At 38.0% G+C, this 23,226-nt stretch overlaps 1 protein-coding gene across 7 annotated transcripts in view; it reads left to right on the forward strand.

Moving 5' to 3' along the window:
* Nucleotides 1–23,226, forward strand: part of axin1 (axin 1) — a 164,181-nt gene that overhangs the window by 90,011 nt on the left and 50,944 nt on the right. For all 7 annotated transcript variants that reach the window (XM_073060274.1, XM_073060271.1, XM_073060278.1 and 4 more), the window contains exon 4: nt 22,795–22,891. In XM_073060274.1, coding sequence (XP_072916375.1) covers nt 22,795–22,891 — 97 coding nt within the window. The remainder of the gene's footprint in view (nt 1–22,794; nt 22,892–23,226) is intronic.

Genomic DNA, 23,226 nt, shown 5'->3' on the forward strand with positions numbered 1-23,226 from the left:
TGTCCAGTCATAGCTGCAGCCCTGTTTGTGCATATTCCAACAGAGAATGACCAGTCCAGTTTGCCTGACATGTAGTCAATCAAAGACTTGAATAGTTCTGCCCCAGTTGTGTTCGTTGGCAGCGGCAGTGCACACAACATATCCTCATGGACATTGTCTTGAAATATATATCGCACATAAACGGGTTTGTCTTTAAGTGCAGGGTGCTTGGACTCAAGGTGCCGAAGCAGGTATGAGGGCTTCATTGCCTCATTAGACAGTTTGTCTTCACATATCATACACAGGGGGCTTGGAGCGTGTGAATCACCGGTCGCATTAAAGGGAGTGGTGCTGTTCAAATTGGAGGCCTGTGACCAGTCATGTGTTAACAGGGATCTGCTCAATTCACTTGTTGGTCATCTGTATTAATAATTTGGTTGGCAGTGTTAGTGTGATTATGAATAACAAAATTAGTGGTAATGACAATTATCAAAGATTATAACAGGATCTTGATGACTTAGGGAAATGGATCACGGAATACAGATGGAATGTAACTTCCAAGTGTGTAGAGTTGTATTTTGGTCAGTTGAACCAGGGCAAGGCTTGCACAGTAAAAAGGGCACTCGAGAGTATAGAATAGAGACCTCAAGGAGCAAATACATGCTTCCCTGAAAGTGGCAATCCAGTAGTCAGGATGGTGAAGAAAGCGTTCAGCATAATAGTTTTCATCAGTCAGGGCATTGATACTAGTGTTAAGGTGTCATTCTGTAATTTTACAAGTGAGTATTGAGTGCAGCTTTAGTTGCTCAACAATAGGAAGGATGCCATCAAGCTAAAAAAGGCGGGGAAAGATTTAGGTTGTAGAGACTGGAGGGTTTGAGTTGAGAGGCTGGATAACTTGGGGTTATTTTACCACTGGGAGACTGAGGAGTGAGCCATTTAGAGGTATACAAAATTGTGAACGGCATCAATGAGGTGGCCATAGACTTAAGCTGAGAGGGAAATACTTTAAAAGGGACCCAAGAAACTATTTTTTCCACACAGGTGGGCATATGGAATGAGCTGCCAGTGGATGTGGTGGAAATAAGTATAGTTATAACATTTGGACAGCTACATGAATAGAAAAGATTTATAGGGAAATGGGTCAAATGTAGGCAAATAGGACTAGCCCAGCTCTTGGTTGGGAGTTGGGCTGAAGGGCCTATTTCTGTGCTGTATAACTCTGACTCTATTTTCAAACAAAATTTTAGTGCTGAGTGACGCAATCATCTGATTAAAGCAGATGATCCAAAAGCAGTTTTTAATATTTTGTATAAAGGATGAACAAATGATCAGCCTTAGTGAATATCTTAAGGCTTAAAAGTATGTGTAGCTGTTAAAGGTAGAGTAAGCAAATTCTGAATTGAACAGAAGACCAGAATTACAGGAGCAGTGCTATTGTTGAGGACTACAGATAATTAGAGATTTTTGATGTGGGTGGACACAAGGCTATACAGATGTGAAAACATGTAGATGTTATTTAATAGTCATTGTAAATCATTAAATACTGAGTGAATCGGATGGTGCATGTTGAGATTTAGACATCAGTGTTAGATGACTGGAGTTATCAAACATCAGCCTAAATTCTGAATTCAACATTTTTTCTGTCACAATATATACCTCTTAACACATGAAGACATTAATTTAGAAATTGGTGCTGTATAAAGAGTCTTGCATCCTTTATTCATGGACTATCTTTGGACTTTGTTTTCACTCTTCCCTTCCTCCCACCCAATGTGAGAGTCTATAGCTGTGTCCAAACTTGTCTTGAGCTTTACAGAGATGAGAATCCACATTAAGAGAATTGTGAAAACTTTTTCTCATTGTTTTTGTGATGTGACTTCTTGCTGTAAATTTGCCCTTCCCCTCCCTAACAATTTTATTAATGTTGGCCAAAGTTAAATACAAATTTCAATCAGCTGCCATGTGCAAGAGCTAATGAGTCTTCAACTTTATATTTTTTTCTTTTGAGTGAGGGATCAAGTTATTATTATTACAAGACAATTCGAGCCTTTGGCCATATAATAATTAAATGGGGCCAGTATAATTTTGGCTGAATATATTTTTTAATGATTTTTGGCTGTTCTTGATTTTATTTCTTATTTCTTTTGAGATGTGTCAATCTGGTTGCAAGACATTGGGATTTGTGTAATGTCTCTGAGTGATGAAACTAGTATCCTGCACTTTAGGTCATGGATTGAGTTTTCACTTTTACTTAAAGGTGAAGCAGGTTGACTTAGTAAAAATATTGGAAAATGATATGGAAATGGATATAAGAAAAGCAACACGCACAAAATGCTAGATGAACTCAGCTGGTCAGGCAGCATTTATATAAATTAATAAACAATTGATGTTTTGGGCTGAGACCCTTTATCAGAGTAGAGAGTGATAGGTGAAGCCAGGTGGGTGGGAAAGATAAAGGGCTACAGAAGGAGAGGAGAGTGGACCAAGGTAGGAAAGGGGTATCAGGCAAAGTTGAAGGAAGATGAGAAGAGGTAAGAAGCCAGAGTAGGGAATAGAAGAAAAGGGAAGGGGGGGGGGGGGGGGGAAGGAAAAAAGAAGAAAATACTGTAAGGAGGAATCATTGTTCATCCCATCAGTTTGGAGGTATGAATTCAATGATCTTTATTGTCATTATACATAGGTACAATGAAACTCTGTTTAGCTTCCTCTCAGGCAATTTAAAGCAGTAAATAAAAACAAGACAGTAATTTAAAAAGTATTAAATAGATAAGTAGCAGAAAATAAGTTGCAGCAGCACCAGAAAATCATAGTAATGCACAAAGTGCTGTTAGTGCAAGTATTTGAGTCCTTGTGTGTGCTCACAGTTTCAATCATTGTTCTGTGGGAGTGATGTGATAGAGGCCACAGCTCTGGAGTAGAAGCTGTTCCTCAGTCTATTTGTTCATTCTGAAGACAGAATGAGGTGTTGCCCCACCACTCTGAATTTCCCAGTGGCTGACCATTTCAACTACATTCCCTATCCCATTCTGACCTATCAGTCCATGGCCTACTCTTCTGCCACAATGAAGCCATTCTGGCATCTTTCCCCTTCCTGTCCAGTCCTGATGAAGCATCACAGTCCAAAACGTTGACTGTTTATTCATTTCATTTATTCATTTCAATTGATGCTACCTGACCTGAGCTTCTTCAGCATTTTGTGTGTGTTAGTTTGGATGTCCAGCATCTGCAGAATCTCTTGTATAAGAACAAAAGTTGGAATTAGAGTAGATAATTTGGCCCCTTGAGCCAGCTCTATCATTCATCAAGATTATTTCTGATCTGCTACCTCATTGCCATTTTTCTTGCAGTATCCCCATTGTCCATGGTTGTCTTTTTATTCACAAATGTCAAATTTTGTTTTGAAAGAACACAATCATTGAGACTACATAGTCCTCCAAAGTAGAGAATTTCACTCTGGGGAAAATCCTTTACCTTAGAGTGAAAACATTGCTTGTCCTAAATTTCTATTCTAGTTTCTGAGATAGTGATCCCTGATTTTTAGATAATTCATCAAAGGAAAACATTCTCTCTGAACCAAGCCTATTGAGCCCTACAAATATTTTGTAAGCTTTGCAATCTTATAATTTTAAACCCTAATATATCACAGTTTATTTGATCTCCATTATCACTGGAACCAGTCTAATGAACTTTTGCTCCACTTTTCTGTTGCAAGTAAGGAGACCAAAATTGCATGCATTGCACTAGGGACTGTCTCACTAGAGCTCTATATAATTGAAGTAAAACTTCTTCAGTCTTGTACTGTCTTATAATGGCAACATGTTGCTTTCCTAATGACTTGGTGCATCTACTTGTCGGATTTCAGTGATATGTACTGAAGTCAGACACCTTGAACATCAATATTACCCAATTTCACCATTAATCTTTTTTTAATTTTGCACAACAGAGTGAATATACTTCATATTTGCTGCATATCCTATATGCCATGTCTCTACCTGTTCAAGCAGTTCATCTATATTTCATTAAAGCCTGTAAGTTCTCCATATGCAACTCACTGGTTTTGTGTCATCAGTTAAGTTAAAGTTATGAAGGGCACTGGACCTGAAAAATTAACTTTTCCCTTTTTACATCTGTTTTCTTTTTGCTCTGAAATGGTATTCAATCCCTCAGCTTTTCAACAGCTGGTACAAGAGGAACTGAGAATTTGAAAGAGAAAATTACATATCTTAAATCTTCAGTTGCTCCTGCAGATGTATTTTGGCACTAATATGTTACATGTTGATTGCACAGTTTGAGCAGATAATCTGATTGATAGTGACAGAACAAACACCTTGATCAAGGTATATCCAGTGTATCGATCAGGCTGCCTTTTATAATTTAATTTTAATAGGATATCCTTTTGCTCGGCTGTAGTATTAGCCTAGAGTATTGGTACTCTTTCATTTTCTCTTGATAAGCCGCAGCAGGGTACTATTGTATATATTTGGGCAATGTGCCATCAGAATTACCACATCGAGAGCTGCAGATTGCACCCCATCTGCTAAGTACAGTGGCACTTTAATGCAGTGGCAAATTTAGTAAATTGGGCCCAGTTCTTCTGATGGTTTAATCCTTTCAGCATCCCACTTAGCTTGAAGGCATTGTGGCTTTCTTTGAAGTAAGGCACAAAGCTTTTAATAGCAGGGGGTGGTTTCAGAGAACATCTGCTGAATGTTTGCTGTAAGTGATCATTGAGGATAACAGATCTATAGAGAAAATATAGAGAGACACATGGAAAAAATTGAGAAGGTATTCATCAAAATGGTTTGGTTCTTCTGTTAATTGTCTAATAACTCTTGTCAAAATATCACAATTGATCAATGTCCTACACAACTGTGCTTTGGTATCTTGGTGATTGCTCCATTGGCCTTTATAAAATATATAGTGCATTAGTCAAATCAAAGTAGCTGATGTTTCCTGGTGAAGCTTGGTTTGTGAGTTGTACAAGTTGAAGTGTCACTATTTAAGTCGTGACTTTTAAAAGCTTTTTGAAATGGTAGCTGTTAGCCCTTAGAATTTACAATGCAAGCAACTAAGCAGGTTTGCATGTTAGTTGTTGCCAGTTGAGTTTGTTAGGTTCCTCTGTGAATGTGTTTTTTTAAATGCTATTCAGACACAGACAGTAATGCATCAACAGACACAGATGTGCAGAGTTGTGAGTTTCAGAAAATATTGTTTCCAATTTTTGCCAACAAGTCATAGCCATTAAAGCCTGGCCAAACTCCCTAACTTTGAAGTAAAATAGCTTTGTGCCTTACTTCAAAGAAGCCACAATGCCTTCAAGTTAGGGAGAAAGACTGTAAGTTAGGCCGGGTCTTAATGGCTGTGACTTCTAATTTACACAGGCTGTTCAATTTAGACCAAAGTGTGCACTTGCATGCATGTCGTGGGTCAGGACCTGCATTGGATACAAAATACTGATTTAAAATAATATTCTGGACCTGTAGCTTAAGCTGAAGATTTTTTCATTATTTCTAGATGCTTTAAATTTAAGAATATTTGTTCATTTTGCCATTGAAACATACGTAAATGTTTAAGTTTTCAAATGTTTCTGAATATTAGAAAATTAAGTTCAACAATTATGACATGGAAATAAATTCTACCACCCCCTGCTTTCTCTACTGAAGCTCTAACACAGATGGCTAGCCAAATGTAGTGTGACCTGATGTTTCAGAAGTCACATGTTAAGCAGTGAAGAATTAACTTCCACAACTTTTTTAATGGACCAGAAGTTTTTTCCTGATGTAAAGGACATGAAGTCAAACTCAGCAGAGGGGTTCAAGTAAGGTGCAAATATAAACAATTAATCTGGGAGAATGCTCAATTGATCTGATGTTTGTGGCAGTTGAGGTCAGAAATTAGTGATTTTTTTCTAGCTTAATTGGCTTATCCAAGACTAGATATTGCACAAAAAGATGACAGTGAAATAACGGCAGAAATGCTTGCAACATTTGTGTCAGGTAGCATCTGTGGAAAGAGAGCCAGTTAATGTGGGATAAGTGATCTTGGACTTGACTTTAATTGTTTCCCTTTGCACTGATGCTGCCTAATTCACTGACTGTTTCCAGTTTTTTCAGATTTCCAGCATCTATTTTTATGTATGATAGAGCTATAAGGGTGAGGGAAGGTAGCTGGGAGTTAGAACTGCTTGCAGTCTTTGCACCCACAGTTGGATATAGCCGCTAAAGGACAACAGAAAGGGATAGAGACAAAAATGCATTCTTGTGGATCCTAAGACAGATTTATGAGGATGGGAAGAGTTCCCATTTCTATATGTACTATAACTTGATAAATGTAAGGTAGATGAGCAATAGCAAAGAATAATTGATCTGACATATCATTGGTTTAGATCATCTTGGTTAAAATATGCTTTCAATGTGTGGTACAATTAACTGGACCAGCAGTTAATCGGGACAACAGCTTATTTGGGAGAACTTTTTTAATAAAACAGACTTATTGAGAAAATAGGCTGGATTCCCTTTGTTTATTTGGGATGCTATGCCATTTAATTACAACAGAAGGCTGTTGCCAAACAGTTTTTGACTTGCATCAGTCGCATGCACTTGTATGGCCTTTAGACACTATACCATGCTTAAAGCGAGCAGTTTTAAAATAGAATCAGTTGTGTTTGCTTGTGTTCAAAAAGTAGTGATTTTTGCCACTGATAGTTGGCAAGAAGTGAGCAGTAAGACAATTCAGAACTCACTGCAGTTTCAAGCATTCAGGCTTGGATACGCAAGAAACAGCCCAGAGTGAAAATGAAACAATTTCACTACTTTAACAAGTTAGGAACTACAAAGAATTTAAAGTTATTGACAATCACTTTAAATGTTACAATGCAAGTGAAGATTTACAGGATGCAATTGTCAAATGTCTGATACGGAAACACCAATGCCCTTGAACGGAAAATCTTATAAAAAGTGGATAAGGCCCAATCTATCAGAGGTAAAGCCCTCTCCACCATTGAGCACGTCTACATGGAGTGTTGTTGCAAGAAAGCAGCATCTATCATCAGGGACCCCCGCCACCCAGGTCATGCTGTCTTCTCATGCTGCCATCAGGAAGAAGGTACAGAGGCCTCAGGACTAACACCAGCAGATTCAGGAGCAATTACTACCCTCAACCATCAGACTCATGGACTAAAACTTCTTCCCACTTTACCGGAATCCTCTGCATTTCAGAAAATGTTTCACTCAACTTGCCTCATCATTGAAATGTTCCTACAACCTATGGACTCACTTTCAAGAACTCTTCATCTCATGTTCTTGATATTTATTGCTTATTTATAAATTTATTTATAGACAGGGTCTGCTGGCCTCCCCTGGTTCCCTTATTTAAGACCACAAGAGATATGAGCAGAATTAATCCATTTGGCCCATTGAGTCTGCTCTGCCATTCAATCATGGTTGATCTTTTTCTTTTCCCCCTTCTTGGCCCCACTCCCCAGCCTTCTCCCTGTAACCTTTGATGCCATGTTCAATCAAAAAACCTATCAAGCTCTGCATTATATACACCCAACGACCTGGCTTCCACAGCTGCCTATGGCAACAAATTCACCACACAATTGGCTAAAGAAATTTCACTGCATCTGTTTTACCCTTGTATCCTGAGGCTGTGCCATCTTGTTCTAGACTCCCCCCCCCCCCCCCCACACACAATGGGAAACGTTCTTTCTATATCTACTCTGTCCAAGCCTCTGAACATTTGAAAGGTTTTAATGAGATCCCCCATCATCCTTGTGAACCTTCTCTGAACCCTCTCCTATGCCAGCACATCTTTTCTTGGATGAGGAGGCCAAACCTGCTTATAATTTTTTTTCAGCCCAAGCTGGTTAAAACCTGAGGTACAAGCATAGCCCAACATGCTCATTTGTCAATTGCTTAGAAGCTTTGGACACTAACTCACTTTTTAAATATTTAATATTTCTGTCTTTACACATTTTAAAAATATATTCAATATACATAATTGTTTTACTTGTTTATTTATTATGTTTTTATTTACTACTATTATTTTTCTCTCTCTGCTAGATTATGTATTGCATTGGACTGCTGCTGCTAGGTTAACAAATTTCGCATCATATGCCGTTGATAATAAACCTGATTCTGATTCTAGTGGTGTTCAGTATTGTGGCTTTCTAAAGATTTACATAGATATTACTGTGTAGCCCTAATTGTTTAATACTATTTAGTGCCTTTGACAGGACAACGTTTTTTTAATGATTATTATTATTATTATTATTACTATTATTGTATTTGCAGGTTATTGTCTTTTGCATAGTAGTTTAACATCCAAATTGGTGTGTTTTTTTAATTGATTCTATCATGGTTATTATTCTATTATGGATTTATTGAGTATGCTGCAAGAAAATGAATGTCAGGGTTTTATATGGTAACATATATGTACTTTGATAATAAAATTACTTCGAACTTTCGAACTCTGAAGGCAGTCCAGTATCTACATTGATTTTGCTCATTTACAGTCAAAGGAACAGTGGGTGAATTCTTCTGATAATTATTAGGAAGTAATACTCTTTTATAGTACTGTAATAGTTTTGATAGTGTTCTAATTTGATACTCAATTAAATGGCAGTTTATCTTTTCTATATCTTATGAACTCTTTCCATGAAACTTTGGCTAATCGGGGCAGCCACTTAATTGGGCCTAAGTATACTGGTCCCAATGTGTCCACCAGAATCCACTGTATTTCTGAACATGCTAGTTTTGTAATTATTCCACAAAATTTTAATTGTTTTCTAATAGTGTTGTTCCTTTTTGCACCTTCTAATGCATTGAGCAACATTTTTGCCATTTCCTTTGCATTTGTTAGTAATTTATGAGGCAGGGGTGCTAGCTGAACACTCAACCTAGCACGGATGGAAAGCGTGTAAGGAGCTGGCTGGATTCTAATCTGGAGCCATTTGCCTCAAAGTCCAGTGGTAATGCCATTACAGCACAACTGGCTTAATGTCACTTGACTAAAATGAATGAATGTTTCCCTCAATGTAGTGAAACTTAAGGAGAGATTGTTAAGAGGTTTGATAGTGTATAATTGTTGCAAGTACCCTAAGTAAAGCAACAGCGTCCTTGTTGCAACTCACACAAAATGCTGGAGGAACTCAGCAAGTCAGGCAGTCTCTATAGAGGGGAATAAACTGTGAACATTTTGGGCCAAGACCCTTTGGCTTCTTGAACATGTTGTTTGGCTCTGAGCCCGCCTTTTAAATTTACAGTAGCTGCTATAGATTGGTCTGTGCCACCATTGAAAGCTGGGGTTACCTTGGGGACCCTAAAGTTGCCAGTTAACTTCAAACAGGCCATGCTGAGTCGGGAAATAAAGAAGGGTTCTGTGACAACATCATCTTAACTATTATGTAACCACTAGAATCCATATCAGGGAGTTGAGTGGTTGGTGATGGGTGGTAATCACAGCAGACCTATTTGTAGTTTTGATGGATAGAGTTAATGTCCAAGGCAGTGGATGTGTTTTTTTTTTTGGTTTTAGCAGTGAGCTCATTGCATTGGAGCAGTGCTCATCGTGGCAAGTGAAAGCATTCCATTGTTTTTGACCAGTACCTTGTAGGTTGTTGGAAAGCCTTGGGATGTCGAGAGGTGTGTCAATTGACACACTATCCTTGCTCTCTCACTCTGCTTCTTTGTTTATTTTTGTTTTTGCAAGTCTATTTTAGGTTCTGTTTAATGGTGGCACCAGCATAGGCCCTGTGTAATTGTAGTAAGACATTCTTGCTCACATACACAAAATCTCTTTCGATAAAGGCCAACGTTTACCCCTTTGCTGCTTGCTGCACCTGTAAATTTGCTTTTAGTTGCTTTCAGTGAATGGTGTACAAAATCACCCAGATCCCTTTGTTCATCGTTAACAAATTGATCATGATTTAAATGATTGTTATTCCTGCTGAAGTAACTTCATGTTTGCCCACATTATGGGGTAAATGCTGTGTGGTGTTGCCTATTCACTCTGTTAGTCCAAATCACCTTGAAGCTTTGTATCTCACTTCTCAAGCATATTTAGTTTTGTCATTGGCAAACTGGGAAATATTACATTTGGTTCTGCCGTCTTAAATCATTGTGTGTATCTGGGTCTCAGGCATGGATTACTGTGATATCCTATTATTCACTTCCTGCCATCTTGATCCTTGTAGAATCACTGAAAAATGTAACATGGAAACTGACCCTTTGGCCTCCTGAGTCCATTCTGATCAACAAGCAGCTTTTTCCATTTCATTCTGTTTTGCTTTCCATTCCCCTTCTCCCCCACCCCCAAACAGATTCTGGAAGTTTTAGTTATTAGAATAACAACAATCACTGTTGAGCCCAATAGCATGAATAACTATTTTCCCTTTAGTATTGGTCCTCTTAGGGTTGGTTAACCCAGTGATTTGATTTAATGCTGCTATAATTTTTGTTTGTGTCACTAATCAGCATTTATTAGAAATCTACTGTTGCCCTTGAGAAGATGGTCAACTCTCTGGAACTGCTGCAGTCTGTCTGGTAAAAGGGCTTCCTCAGTGTTATTGGGTCTGGAATTACAGTGATAATAAAGAAATGCTGATATCTCCAATCAATGTGGTGTGCAACTTGATGCCGAAAGATGGCAGTAATTCCTTGTGCCTACTCTCCTTGCCTTTGGCATTGAGTTTGTTGGTTGAGAGATACATCTGGAATTATTTAGGTAAATAAACTTTGTGTAGCCACTGTAGAAGAGTAATGATGAAAAAAATTAATAAAATTGTGGATAAGTTGCTTTGTCCAGGTTAATGGCGAGGTTTGAGTCAAGTTGCCGCTGTACTCACTAAATCAACTGGACATTATTCATTCTTTTTGCTTGACATGTCAATGGATTGTCAAGAGGCAAAATGATCACTGCAAAATGCTCCCAGCACTTGATGGCACTTAATTGAGTTCATGCTCAGCAGCTTTTCCACCATGCTCATCCCATTCCAAAACCTTTAGTCACAAACAGGAAGTACCTACCTGAAGGGATGAGAAGACTTTGCTTTATGAAGTTGGAAATTCTCCATTTATTCCCACTAAATCAGAATGTGAGGCTGTCTCTGACTTTCTGAAATGCCAAGCACTCAATTGTATGTATTTTAGGTTCACTGCTGCAGCATGTACAGTCAGACCCTTGGGACTATTATGAGATGATGTATTTCAATTTCTCAGTTTCACCTCCACCTGTTCACACAAATATTTCACTGAATAAACTTGGCAAGAAACTCAGAATTGCCTTTGGCTAGTCACATGATAAGTATTTCAGCATTCCAGGTGGTTAGCTGATTGGGTTCAGCACTCAATCCTCCTCCTGTGCAAGGTCTCCATCCCTAACTTCCAGAAAGATTAAACCTTTATCCCATAATGTGTTTTATTCCAAAAGACCTGGAATGGAATTTTTTATCAATAAATCATAATGCTTATGCGTATAAGTTACTGCCACATCCAAATATACCCACTGGTACTAAGATTGACAGGTAAAAAAAGAATATGGGAGGAGGATAAATACTGAACTACACATTTATTTAATCTACACGAGGCAAAGTTGTAAAATTTGTCCTTCAGTCAAATTATTCCCTTAAGACCATAAGACATAGCTGAATTAGACCATTCAGCCCATTGAGTTTGCTCCCCATTCTCCTGCCTTCTCCCCGTAACCTTTGAAGCCCTGATTAATCAAGAATCTATCAACCTCCATCTTAAGTATACCCACTGACTTGACCTGCACATAGTCAGTGACAACAAATTGGACAGATTCACCATTGGCTAAAGAAAATTTTCTTCATCTCTGTTCTAAATAGAGTCAATGACCAGAAGATAGCTTGCTTATCTCAAGCAATATAATGAAAATTCCATGTCTTTTTTTTAAATAAAATTATGCCAATATCAGTGAAAATTGAAAAGTCTTAAAGTTCTTGATACATACAGGCCATGAAACCTAACTAACAGAAGCAAACAATGATCATGCTCATTGATCTGAGACATACTTTTAATTTGAGGTTTCCAAATAAAGCAAAAATTAACTTTTATCTGATCTCAGTTTTGGGGTAACTTAATTCAGGTTTTCAACAATTAATGTTGACCCATCTGAACTTGTACACAGCTACACCTTAATTCATTTTTTCAGTTATTGGGTACTGAATGGTCTGATGTCCTGGACTTAGCAATTGAAGATTGACCAGCAAATAACATTATCATATTTGGCATCCACCAGATGGTTCATGAATCTGCTTCTTTCACTTCTTTTGCGTCTTTTTCTTTCACATGTGGTTCTGTTACTGGTGGAGCCTGTGATGGTGTGTTTTCAGGCCGATTGAGCAATCTGGCACTTTGCTGTTTCCAGGAGGGTTCAGGAAGGCGAGCAGCCTTCTCCAGGCCAAGAAGCTTGGAGACTGGGTGCAAGCCCGTGGTCGACTCCGTTTCTTGTGGATTAAAATGTCGGGGAAGATTGAAAGTATCGAGGCAAGTGTTCAGTGCTCATATTTGCTGGAGATGTCTGTGTCTGATGGTCTCTTTCCCTCTGGCTTGCTGTTCCGGAAGGAAGGTCCCTGCAGTCGAATGATATCTCCCTTGATGCTATTGGAGAATGGTGCTGGAGCAAGGTTTAATAAATCAGTTTGTGAATTGGACTGTAGTTTACATTATGTTTTCTGGTTCTGGTCGCTTCTTTTCCTGTTGCTGTTTTTGGGCAACTTTGAATCGAGTGGTCTATGTATAATGGACACTGAGCTGAACTTGAGATGGACTCTTTTCGTTTGTGTTGTTATTGTGTGTTTTTGCTCATTCTATTTGTTTTTTGCGCTGGGGGGAGATATTGATGGTTTTCCTTGTTCGGGTTCCATGGCTTTCTTTGTTTTGTGGCTGTCATTGGGGAAGACAAATTTCAGGGTTACATACTGCATAAATACTTGGATAATAATGTACTTTGAACTTTGATAAAGGAAAAACATTTTCCTTATGCTTAAGGTAAACTTCAAGTCTAATGAGCCTTTGTTTTTGATGATCTGCTTATTGTTATTAGATACGATATAGGGTGGTGGTATTCTCGACAGGGAATGTGGGACCTGTGTTGGCAAGTGCATGTCTTCAGCAAGTCCTTAGAACCATGACCCTGAATATCATGAATATGTTTGGTTATTTCATTTCATATGCAGATTTTGAAAATCCAGTTGAAAGATCGGGTTAGGTATTATGTTTTGTAACTCCAAAATAAAAAAAACTATTTGTAATGAAAAAATGGCAGTCCAAAATGGTGTGTGTCTTAGTTTGTGTTTACTTTAAGCAAGACGCGCACATTTTGTGTAGTAACATCATGACATATACAATTCATGTATTTTTACATGTAACCATAATGAATTATTTATGCGACAATGCTTAAACAACTTACTTACAATATTGCTCAAATACTACTGAAATAATAAATATACAACACTCCTGCTTAGCTATCAACTCCCACTCAATACAGAATGCATCTCAACTATATAACACAACTGCTTGACAAACATCCACAGAATAGAAAATGTTTAAATTTCCCATTCAGGCCTAAAGGTTTAATTACTGGAGGCTTTTTTACTTTTGTGGGATAACATCTTTCCTGTCAAGGGGATCGTTCTACTTGGGAGGCGAGAGTTGTGGCCGTGGAACAATCTCAGGTTCTGGGACCTCCTCCATGGTGGTACTAGGGGTTGACTCTGAGACTGCAGGGCTGGTTCTGACAGATCTGGACACCCTCTTTTCTTGGCTTTTTTTTCTGGATCTACTTTGATCCTTGCTTCTCTCCTGGTCCTGGCTTCTTTCTCTCTTTATCCCACTCTTTTTCTTTCTAGATGTACATCTTGATCTTGGGAAGGTGCATTTATTCCACTGGAGTATTCTCTCGTTAATCCTTCCTTTACGACATAACCTTTCCTCCTGGTTTTCTTTACCTACAACATCATCTGATGAATCCTCTGTTCATGTACCATCACTGACTCCTTTCTTCCTTCTGTTCATCCAACTGGGCTTTGGTCTTCGCATCTACTTTTATAAGCAGCTTTTTGTTTCCCACTTGAAGTTCATAGAATAACCTTAATGCATGCAGAGTAGATTCTGGTTCTTTGTACTCACAGAAGCAAAATGTTTGAAACTTTCTTGCAGCTCCTTGAACTCCCTTACAGCTTAAAACTAAGTAACTGCCTGATTAACATATCAGAAGCTTTACAAAAACTGTTGTAGTTGGACTGCTGTGTTCATCATTTTCATGAATCCTCTGAGCAACATGTTCACTCCTTGGTCCAATATGCTTTCCATCCAGAAGCAGAGGTTGGCACCAACACCTGTTTGCCCTCGGTTTGGCAACAGTTCATGGTATACAGCAAGGAGACATTTGTGGCATAATCCAGTACTTGAATTTGCTTTCACTTGACTCTTGCAGAAGATGTGGCGTGCAAATGGTGGATGGAACTCACTCAATCACTCAGTCTCAGCCACTCACATTCCCACAATGCTGGCTTGCCTGTTTTTACCACATACAAGTCCAATGTAGCTTGTTGGTATATTGTATTTTACTGTTACGAATGTCATTTTCACAACAGTTATCTTTTCTCCAGTATAAATTCTTAGTTGGATATCTTCAAGCTTCAGTTCAGTATCTTTGAAATGCCTCTCAAATTCATTTTGTGGAATGACTGAAACAGCTAATTAGACCATTGTATAATTCCACTTTAGTTAATTTGCCATTATCTTCTGATATTAACCATATTGCTTGTCTCTTAGTTTTCACCTTGTAAATCTTAAGGCCACACAGTCCTGTGCCACTCTTGGCAGATTTTTCATTAACAGTATGCAGATTAGTGCTCTTTTTGAAACTGCAATTTGATTGTTTAGCTGTTTTCTTCCCTGTGTAGACCATTTATTTTTGTCTGCCCAACATACTTTTTGTATATGTCCTACTTTGTTGTATTTTCTGTATGTTTCACCTTTAAATCTATATTGATATGGTGTGTGTGAGCCCCTGCTACAGCGATAACACAGTTTGTTTGGCCGAGTGGTTTCTGTTTAGACTTTACAATTTTGTTCACACTTCCTGACTGCAACTCAATTGTATCTCTGTCTGCTGTTTCCATTGATACAGCTATTTCAACTGCTGTTTTAAATGCAAATCGTGCTTCAGTTAGGAGCAGTTTCTGAATGTTTTCTTGTTAAGATTCCACAAACCAAATGATCTCTTAGTGCATTATTAAGCTCATAACCAAACTGACAGTGCTCAGACAATTTCTTCAATGCGCTGAAATGGACTCACTTTCCTATTAGCAAGCAAGAGAAAATCTGCAGATGCTGGAAATCCAAGCAACAAACACAAAGTGCTGAAGGAACTTAGCAGGCCAGGCAGCATCTGTGGGGGAAAAATACAGTCGATGTTTTGGGCCGAGACCCTTTGGCAGGAAACCTAAAGCATTCTGCAATCAGCAGTGGTTGTGGATCTAAGTTTTCCTGCATTACTTTAACAATATCAGCAAAGATCATTTTGTTTCGTTTGGTTGGAACATTTAAACTTTGAAGCAAACTGTATGCCTTTAAATCCAATACACTCAGCAAAATTGACACTTGGTTTCTAATTGGCTATTCCATTTGCTTTAACATACTGCTCAATTAGTTCAGTAAATAAAATCCAGTTATCTGTGGTGTAATCAAATGTGTCAATCTTCCCAATGTAGCTAGCCGCTTTTGCCCTTTTGATTGTTATTACTGTACCTAGTACTCGTGGTTTACGAACATGTGTATTCTTCTGTTTTCCTTTTTTTAAACTTGATCATTTTTTCCCTTCCGAAGAACGTGCTGTGCTGCTGTTCTTTTTAACTCAACAGTTTTGCTGCGCTTCAACAGGTAGGTAGTTGTCTTGGGTTTGTTTTAAAACTACCACGTCGCTACCTACGTTTTGTAACTCCAAAATAAAACCAAATTGCAATAAAAAGACTGAAGTCTGAAATGACCTGAGTTTTAGTTTGTGCTTACTTTAAGTGAGGCAAGCATGGATTACATGGTAGTGTCATGACATATGCGGTTCATGTGTTTATATATATAACCATAAAGAATTATATAAACAATAAAGACTGCTTAATCAAATATTAGGTTTTTTAAAAATTAGTTTTCAGTGTCAGTAGTTTGGTAGTCAAAGTTTTACCACACTGCCGTTGACTCTTGAATGGGCAGGACTTAACTTTAGTGGTCATTTAGTCCATAAGTGTTGCAAATTCAGGGCCTTCATATATTTTGATGTTCAATTTCTTAATAAAATATCATTAAGGCTAATCTGGAGGAGTAGGAAAGCTTTCTGTTTCCTGTACTTCATTGTGCTCGTGTAAACTTGAGCTAAATCAACCTTTTTAATTAGATACATGTGAAGTGAAGCTAAAAAAAATCGCATTTCTATTCAATCCCCACAGCCATTGATGCCTCTTGTCTGAAAATCTTACTGATTTCAGCCTTTAATGCACTAAGTTATAAAAGCAAGTCCATTATTATTAAATTGGATTTATCAGCAAATCTGCATGAAATGTAATTCTATGAAAAGAATTTGGAATTACAAACCAAAATACTATTAACCATCAATTGTACAGAATTATTTTCTAAATTATTTTGAATCAGTATTTTTAGCATTTTTGTTAATTTAAGATGGCAGAATCTCTGTACTGTTAACACTCTAAGGTTAATATTAGAAGCAGAATCCAGCATAAAATTAGTTTGAGATTCTTCACAGACTGGGGCACAGCATGTCTGGATCTGCGGGGAGCTTTGGTTCTTTTTTATATGGAGATTAAGGGGAATAGGGCCTATGTAATGAGCAGATAAAAGCAAGAGATGGAAAAAGATTCATTACACATGGCTCTTAGCATTATAGGTGGAGGTTTACACCCAAAAAAAGGAAGTTTGATGTTCCTGCGTTGTGTTCATTCAGTGAACTGTAAAACACTTTGAAGAAGCTTATCTGTGGTTTGAGGGTTTCCTGGGAGAGTTGCTGGCTGACTGGCAAGGAAGGCATTGATTGACATGAAAGTGATTTCAATGCCAGGGCTTTAGACTAGAGCAAGCCCATTGATATGAGAATGTGGACACTTTGCTGAAATCTCCATTTTGGAATTGGAAAGCATTACCAATAGAAAGGAATAACTTTTATTTCCTGTTGCAGTGAATGAAGAATTTAAGTGCAGCATGTTTGAAGTTCATGTGATAGTAGTGTATTAAATTTGGCTTGCATTATTGGAAAAAGTCAATATAAAAAGATGTTTTAAAAGTTTATAATTCTGAGTTTTTGTGTAATTCCATTACTGATTTAATTTTAGGAACAGAAAATTAAAATCCAAGCAAACTCAATATACTGATCATGGGGGAGGGGGACAGGAAGCTACAGCTGACTTGACTTTTCTGATTCTGTGGTCATTGTTTTATCTAAAATGTTTGCATGCATTTACTGGTACTGGTAACATCACATGAGTATATTTAAATCCATCACTGAACATTTAAAATTTTAATTCTGCAAAGAGTTTACTGAAACATCAACTCTAGGCAAAATTTGTATTTCCAAATCTTACATCAGCATCTGTATAATTTTGAAACAAGATGTATCATCTTTAAATTTCAACTGCTCAGCCACAGTATAAAGTTAATTGAGTTGGACTCCATGTTTCTAACTTTTTTTTTTCGTTTGGTGCAGTTTTATAGTTTCAGAATTAAACTGCAAGCTAAATCTGTCATGATTTGACTTTAGTAAAAATTTGTAGGGTAAACCAGACTACAACACAATACAATGATGGCCATTCCGTCAAGCTTGATCTTTGTAAAGGAACTAATTAGTTATTTACGATCCTTTTTCAGTATATTTGAAATTGGATTTTCCATTTGAGAAGGAATTGACAGAATAAATTTAAAGTATCTGAAATTACTAAAGGACACATTTCCCAAATCCTTGAAAATGATGCAGATAGTCCTTTATTCATCATGTATGCTTTTAAAATACAATTTTAAAGATATCAATCAACTTTTATTTGTCTGATACATTTCATTAAAAAGTATAGAAAACCTTTATTTAACAAATATCATTTACATGATTGTCTTTTAAACCTGAGCATTGCTATGGTTATTGTTATGCCTGTGCAATTCCTTTATATATTTATGTTTTCAACACCCCATTCTTTAATCTTAGGTATGACCCTAAACACATTAAACTGAAGTGTTGGTAATGCTCTTTGTTGGAGGATGGGGGGGGGGGGGGGTGGGCAAGATAACATTTATGAATCAGAATGTGGCTTTGTTTGAACTTGCTGCTAATGGATGAGCTGGCAAATAACATTAAAATAGTCAAACCTTTCAAGTTCAGAGGTGGCACGAGGGAATCGAGCCAAGGGAACTTCAAAAGCCAGCACAGCAAGACAGAACATGTGTTTGAGACTGAATAGATTAGAGGCCATTATCAGTCATTTGCCATGATGTAGTGAACAAAAACTTGATTTTCCCTTCAGGGATGGGGTTAGTAATTTTTTAATAAATAGTTACTTCCCAGTGCTCTACCTGGTACCCATGCATTCTAGCCCAGAAATACAGGCTGATAATATGGTTCATCATTCCATAACCACATAACTAAACTCTTTCTGATCTTGAGATAGCTGTAAATTAGACTGAAATACCCATTTGAACAAGACAAATCCAGAAGGATTATGAAAGAATTATGATTCTTATTTATTTTCTTTGAAACTGATTGAACCATATCCTACTACTTGAGGCCTGAGATCACTATCTATTAAAGCACCCACGCACCACTGCCCTCCATCTGCTAATTCATGCTGTAAAGGTTAACTTCTCTTCACCCACCCCCCTCCCCAAATAACTGTCTTGGGCTTTACCTTTATCTGAAAACACCCCAGGAATTAAAAAAACATTTTCCTACATTCCCCATTGAAACGGAAAATGATTAGTGTTGGATCATGTGCCAGGACCAACAATGCAGGATCTGAGATAATTTTCTTTTCCCTTCTCATACTCCCCTGCCCCAACAAGACTGGGAACTGTCTCTGGACTCTTTGGAGAGTTCAGCATAGAGCAAACTGACAGCTTTGGCTTTTCAAATCTGTCTGTAAATCTCACTCTTCTGCATTTGACAGGCAGTGCGAGGGAGTCCTGGACTTTAAACTGCTGAATGCCAGAAGTTTCATTCAGAGTTGCTGGCATTAAACAGGGAGATCTAAGTTTTATTTTGATGTAACTTGTAAGTAGTCTAAAAGCACAGTTTTTAACTTGATCCAATGCTGGTTTTGTACTTTTTCCACATGCTGTGTACATGAGGGAAAAAATCATTGTCGAATTGTACTAAAACAGGCCATTGGCCCAATTCAAGCATGTCTTCCTGGCTTAGTCCCATATACCTGCATTTAGCTCACATCCCTCTAAAATGTTCCTACCCATATACCTGTCCAAATGTTTCCTAAACATTGTAATAATACCTGTCTTCACCACTTCTTTGGTAACTTGTTTCACATACTCATCACCCTCTGTGCAGAAAAGCTTCCCCCAACTTCAGGATCCCTTTTAAGTAATTTCCCTCTCACCTTAAACCTTTGCCTACAAGTTTGATTCCACTGTCCTGGGGAGAAAGAATGTGATGATCTATCTCACCTGTGCTTCTAATGATTTTGTAGACCTCTAAGATCACTCTTAGCTTCCTTTACTGGGGAAAATGGTCATAAGCCCTCTAGTCCTGGCAATATTCTTATGAATCTTTTCTGCACCCTCTCTAGCTTATTTGAATTCTTCCTGTAGTTTGGTGACCATTTCATAGGCAGCTGTAGGAATAACAGGGTTGAAATTGCAGGTGGTTTTAATTTGCCTAATTTTAACTGGGACTGCCTTGGTCCTAAGGGATTTGATGGGGCCGATATTTCAGCGTGCCCAGGAGAGTTTTCGGAAGTATTATATAGATGACTATAATAGCAAAGGAGTTACAGTAGACCTCTCAGGAAATGAGGCTGGGCAAATGATTGATTATGTCACTACAGGGGAACTTTGGAACCAGTTCAATAGGTTTCAAGTAGTCATGGATAAAGGGAGACTGGTTTTCAAGTTACTGAAGGGGGTTGGAAGAGAACTCATCTTGATGGCATGAAAGAGGATCTCTGAATTATAGAATCTTACAGCAGAGAAATAAGACATACAGCCCAACTTGTCTGTACCAACTTGTGGCACCCTTCTGTATTAATTCCATCTTCCAGCACTTAGTCCATGGCCCTCCATGTGTGAGCATTTCAAGTGCTCATTCAAACAGCTCAAATGTTCTCAAGACCCACCTTCAGCTATTCTCACAGGCAATGTAACACAGGCACCCACCAATCTGGGTGAAAAAGGGCCCCTTCATCCCCTCCAAATCACTTCCTCTTCTTGCCATTAGTGCACATCTTCCAGATTTTTCTATCTCTGATCTGGGAGGAAAATGCTTCCTGCAGTTCATCCCATTGAATCCTCTTAATCCTATATACTTCAGTCAAATCCCACTTTAGCCTCCTCTGTCCGAGGTAAAATGGGCCTAGCCTCTTTGGTCTCTCCTCAAGTTAAAATACTCAATTCCAGGCAGTGTGCTACTGACTCTACTCTGATCTCTCCCCGCCTCTGGAAGTGCTATCACATCCTCCTTATAAAATGGTTCCCAGAACTCCATGTAGTACTCCAGCTGAAGTCTGTTTTAGAAAGCTGGAGAATTATGTCCCTAATTCTGTATTCAATGCCCCAACTAATAAAGGCTGGCATTCCATATGCCCTCCTAATCTTGTTAACTAATCACATTGCCACCTTCATGCAGTGTCAGAACAGGCCCTTCAGCCTGTGCTACTTTGGTGCCAATTCAAACTAATACCATCTGTCTTCACATGGTGTATATCCCTCTTTCCTGGCTGTTCATGTGCCTATGTAATTTCCTCTTAAACATTGCTATGTATCACCTCCATTGGCAGCACATTCCAGGCACCTAACACTTATAAACAGGAGGTTCTGCAGCTGCTGGAAATTTTGAGCAACACACAAAGTCTGAAGGAATTCAGCAAGTCAGGCAGCATCTATAGAGGGGAACAAACAGTCGACGCTTTGGGTCAAGATCCATTCACTAGGACTGGAAAAGAAAGGGGTAAAAACCAGATTAAGAAGGTGGGAAGAAGGAAAGAAGTACAAATTGGCAAGTGATAGATGAGACCAGGTGAGAAGGAAGGTGGGTGGGTGGTTGAAGTAGTAAGCTGGGAGGTGATAGGTCATATATGTCAAACTCAAGGCCCGCGGGCCAAATCCGGCCCGCGGTGGAATTATCTTTGACCCGCGAGATAATATCTAATTACTATTAAAGCTGGCCCCAGTAATCGAAGCGCCTATGGCGTATGATATGACTAATGCTGAGTTTATTCAGGTACCAGGTTTTCAGGGTTTTTAGTGTTTATTCGGCAGTCTTCTTCATAAGAAATGTAATTTGTAAAGTGAAACACTTTGTAGTTATAGCAGAGACTGAGACACATGAGAGCAGGCTGAAAAAACGGAGGCAACGAAAGCTGCGTTCGCACGCGTCCGACTGATCCGGCCCGCATGAAGCTGCATTTTGCTCAATCCGGCCCGTGACCTAAAATGAGTTTGACACCCCTGTAGGTGAAAGAGACTAAGAGTGGAAGGAGGAGAGTGTAAGAATGTTGCCTGGTCGTCGTTGCAGTTCTGTTTTGGGATTTATGGAACATTACCTTGCTTCTCAGTGCCTTGGCTACATTAGTAGTCAGGCAGCGTACAGGAATAGAGGCCAGATTGTCATGCATACTGTTCATTGCATAGAAAAGATGGCTACATTTACCAGTGAGTGTGGGGAAAATATGACCTTACATTTAATTACCCATTTTAGTTTTAATTAAAGTAGCAACTGATGTCAGTTCAGTAGGCAGAGCATGATTCTATCTTCAGCTTTTTAGAATCAAAAGAAGAAAGTTTTTGATTAGAATTTTCAACATTACTAAAAATTCGGAATGTGGGGTAAGTTAATTTATCAATGCTGTTAAAAGGTTTATGGTTTAAAAAAAATTAAAGACTAAATTAAAGATGTTTAAATCAATAAATCAATAAAACCTTAATTTTTTGTGCAAAATCGAACATCATATTAGTAATCCACAGCAAATGAACACTGAAAAATGCAAGCTGATAGCTTGTTTCTGATTCATTATTTATTCTTAGCCAAACTGTTCTTAAAAATTTTTAATGCATAGTTTTGGCAACAGTGTCAACCAAATTTGTTACTGAAGGTCCAATGGTGTGACTTTTTACAATACAAGTTCCCAATGTTGCACACTTAACAATTCATAGCAGAGCTGGGTAAATATTAGACATGACAGTATAGCTCCTATCATTTCCACAAGTGCAACTTTATTTCAGCTATAGTGATAACTTTCTACTGGTTAAGTGAGTTCTGGAGATTACTTGTGGAAAATTGTAATTGTTGTAGAGGGCACATTTGAAATTTTGAAAAGTTTTAAGTTTTCTTTATATCTTTCACTCATTTTAGATGTATCAAATAATGAAATTTACACCAAAATAATTTTCTCTCTAGTTTCACTATTTCACCATATGCTTGAACATAACCATTTTGCTGAAGATGCTTTCAAGCCAGAGTACGAATTGCTATTTGCTATAAAGATGAATTTGTGTTAATTTAAAATTAACATAGAAGAATTTAAAATGATATAGGTTACTGAACATAGTTTAACATTTTTTTGAGCAGAGATGGAATTCCACCGTATAGAATCCGAAAGCAGCATCGGCGGGAAATGCATGAAAGTGCCAAAGCGAATGGACGAGTGCCACTACCTCACATTCCTGTAAGTTTTTCTTTTATAAACCTACAGATGAGCAGAAAGAAAATTCATCTGTGACATATTTCTAAAAAAAAATTCAGTCGAATTTTCAATCAGTCTTAAGCACATACTTGTCTCCTGCTATATTTTTTGTATCTTAATACACTGGGTTCCGGTTAATTGGGACACATCAGGACCAGTACATATAGGTCCAATTAACCAGCTGGCCCAATTACAAACCCCATTTCCAGAAAAGTTGGGATATTTTCCAAAATGCAATAAAAACAAAAATCTGTGATATATGTTAATTCACGTGAACCTTTATATAACTGACAAAAGTACAAAGAAAAGATTTTCAA

Source organism: Hemitrygon akajei, chromosome 11 (genome assembly GCF_048418815.1).
Source record: "Hemitrygon akajei chromosome 11, sHemAka1.3, whole genome shotgun sequence".
Lineage (NCBI taxonomy): Eukaryota > Metazoa > Chordata > Chondrichthyes > Myliobatiformes > Dasyatidae > Hemitrygon > Hemitrygon akajei.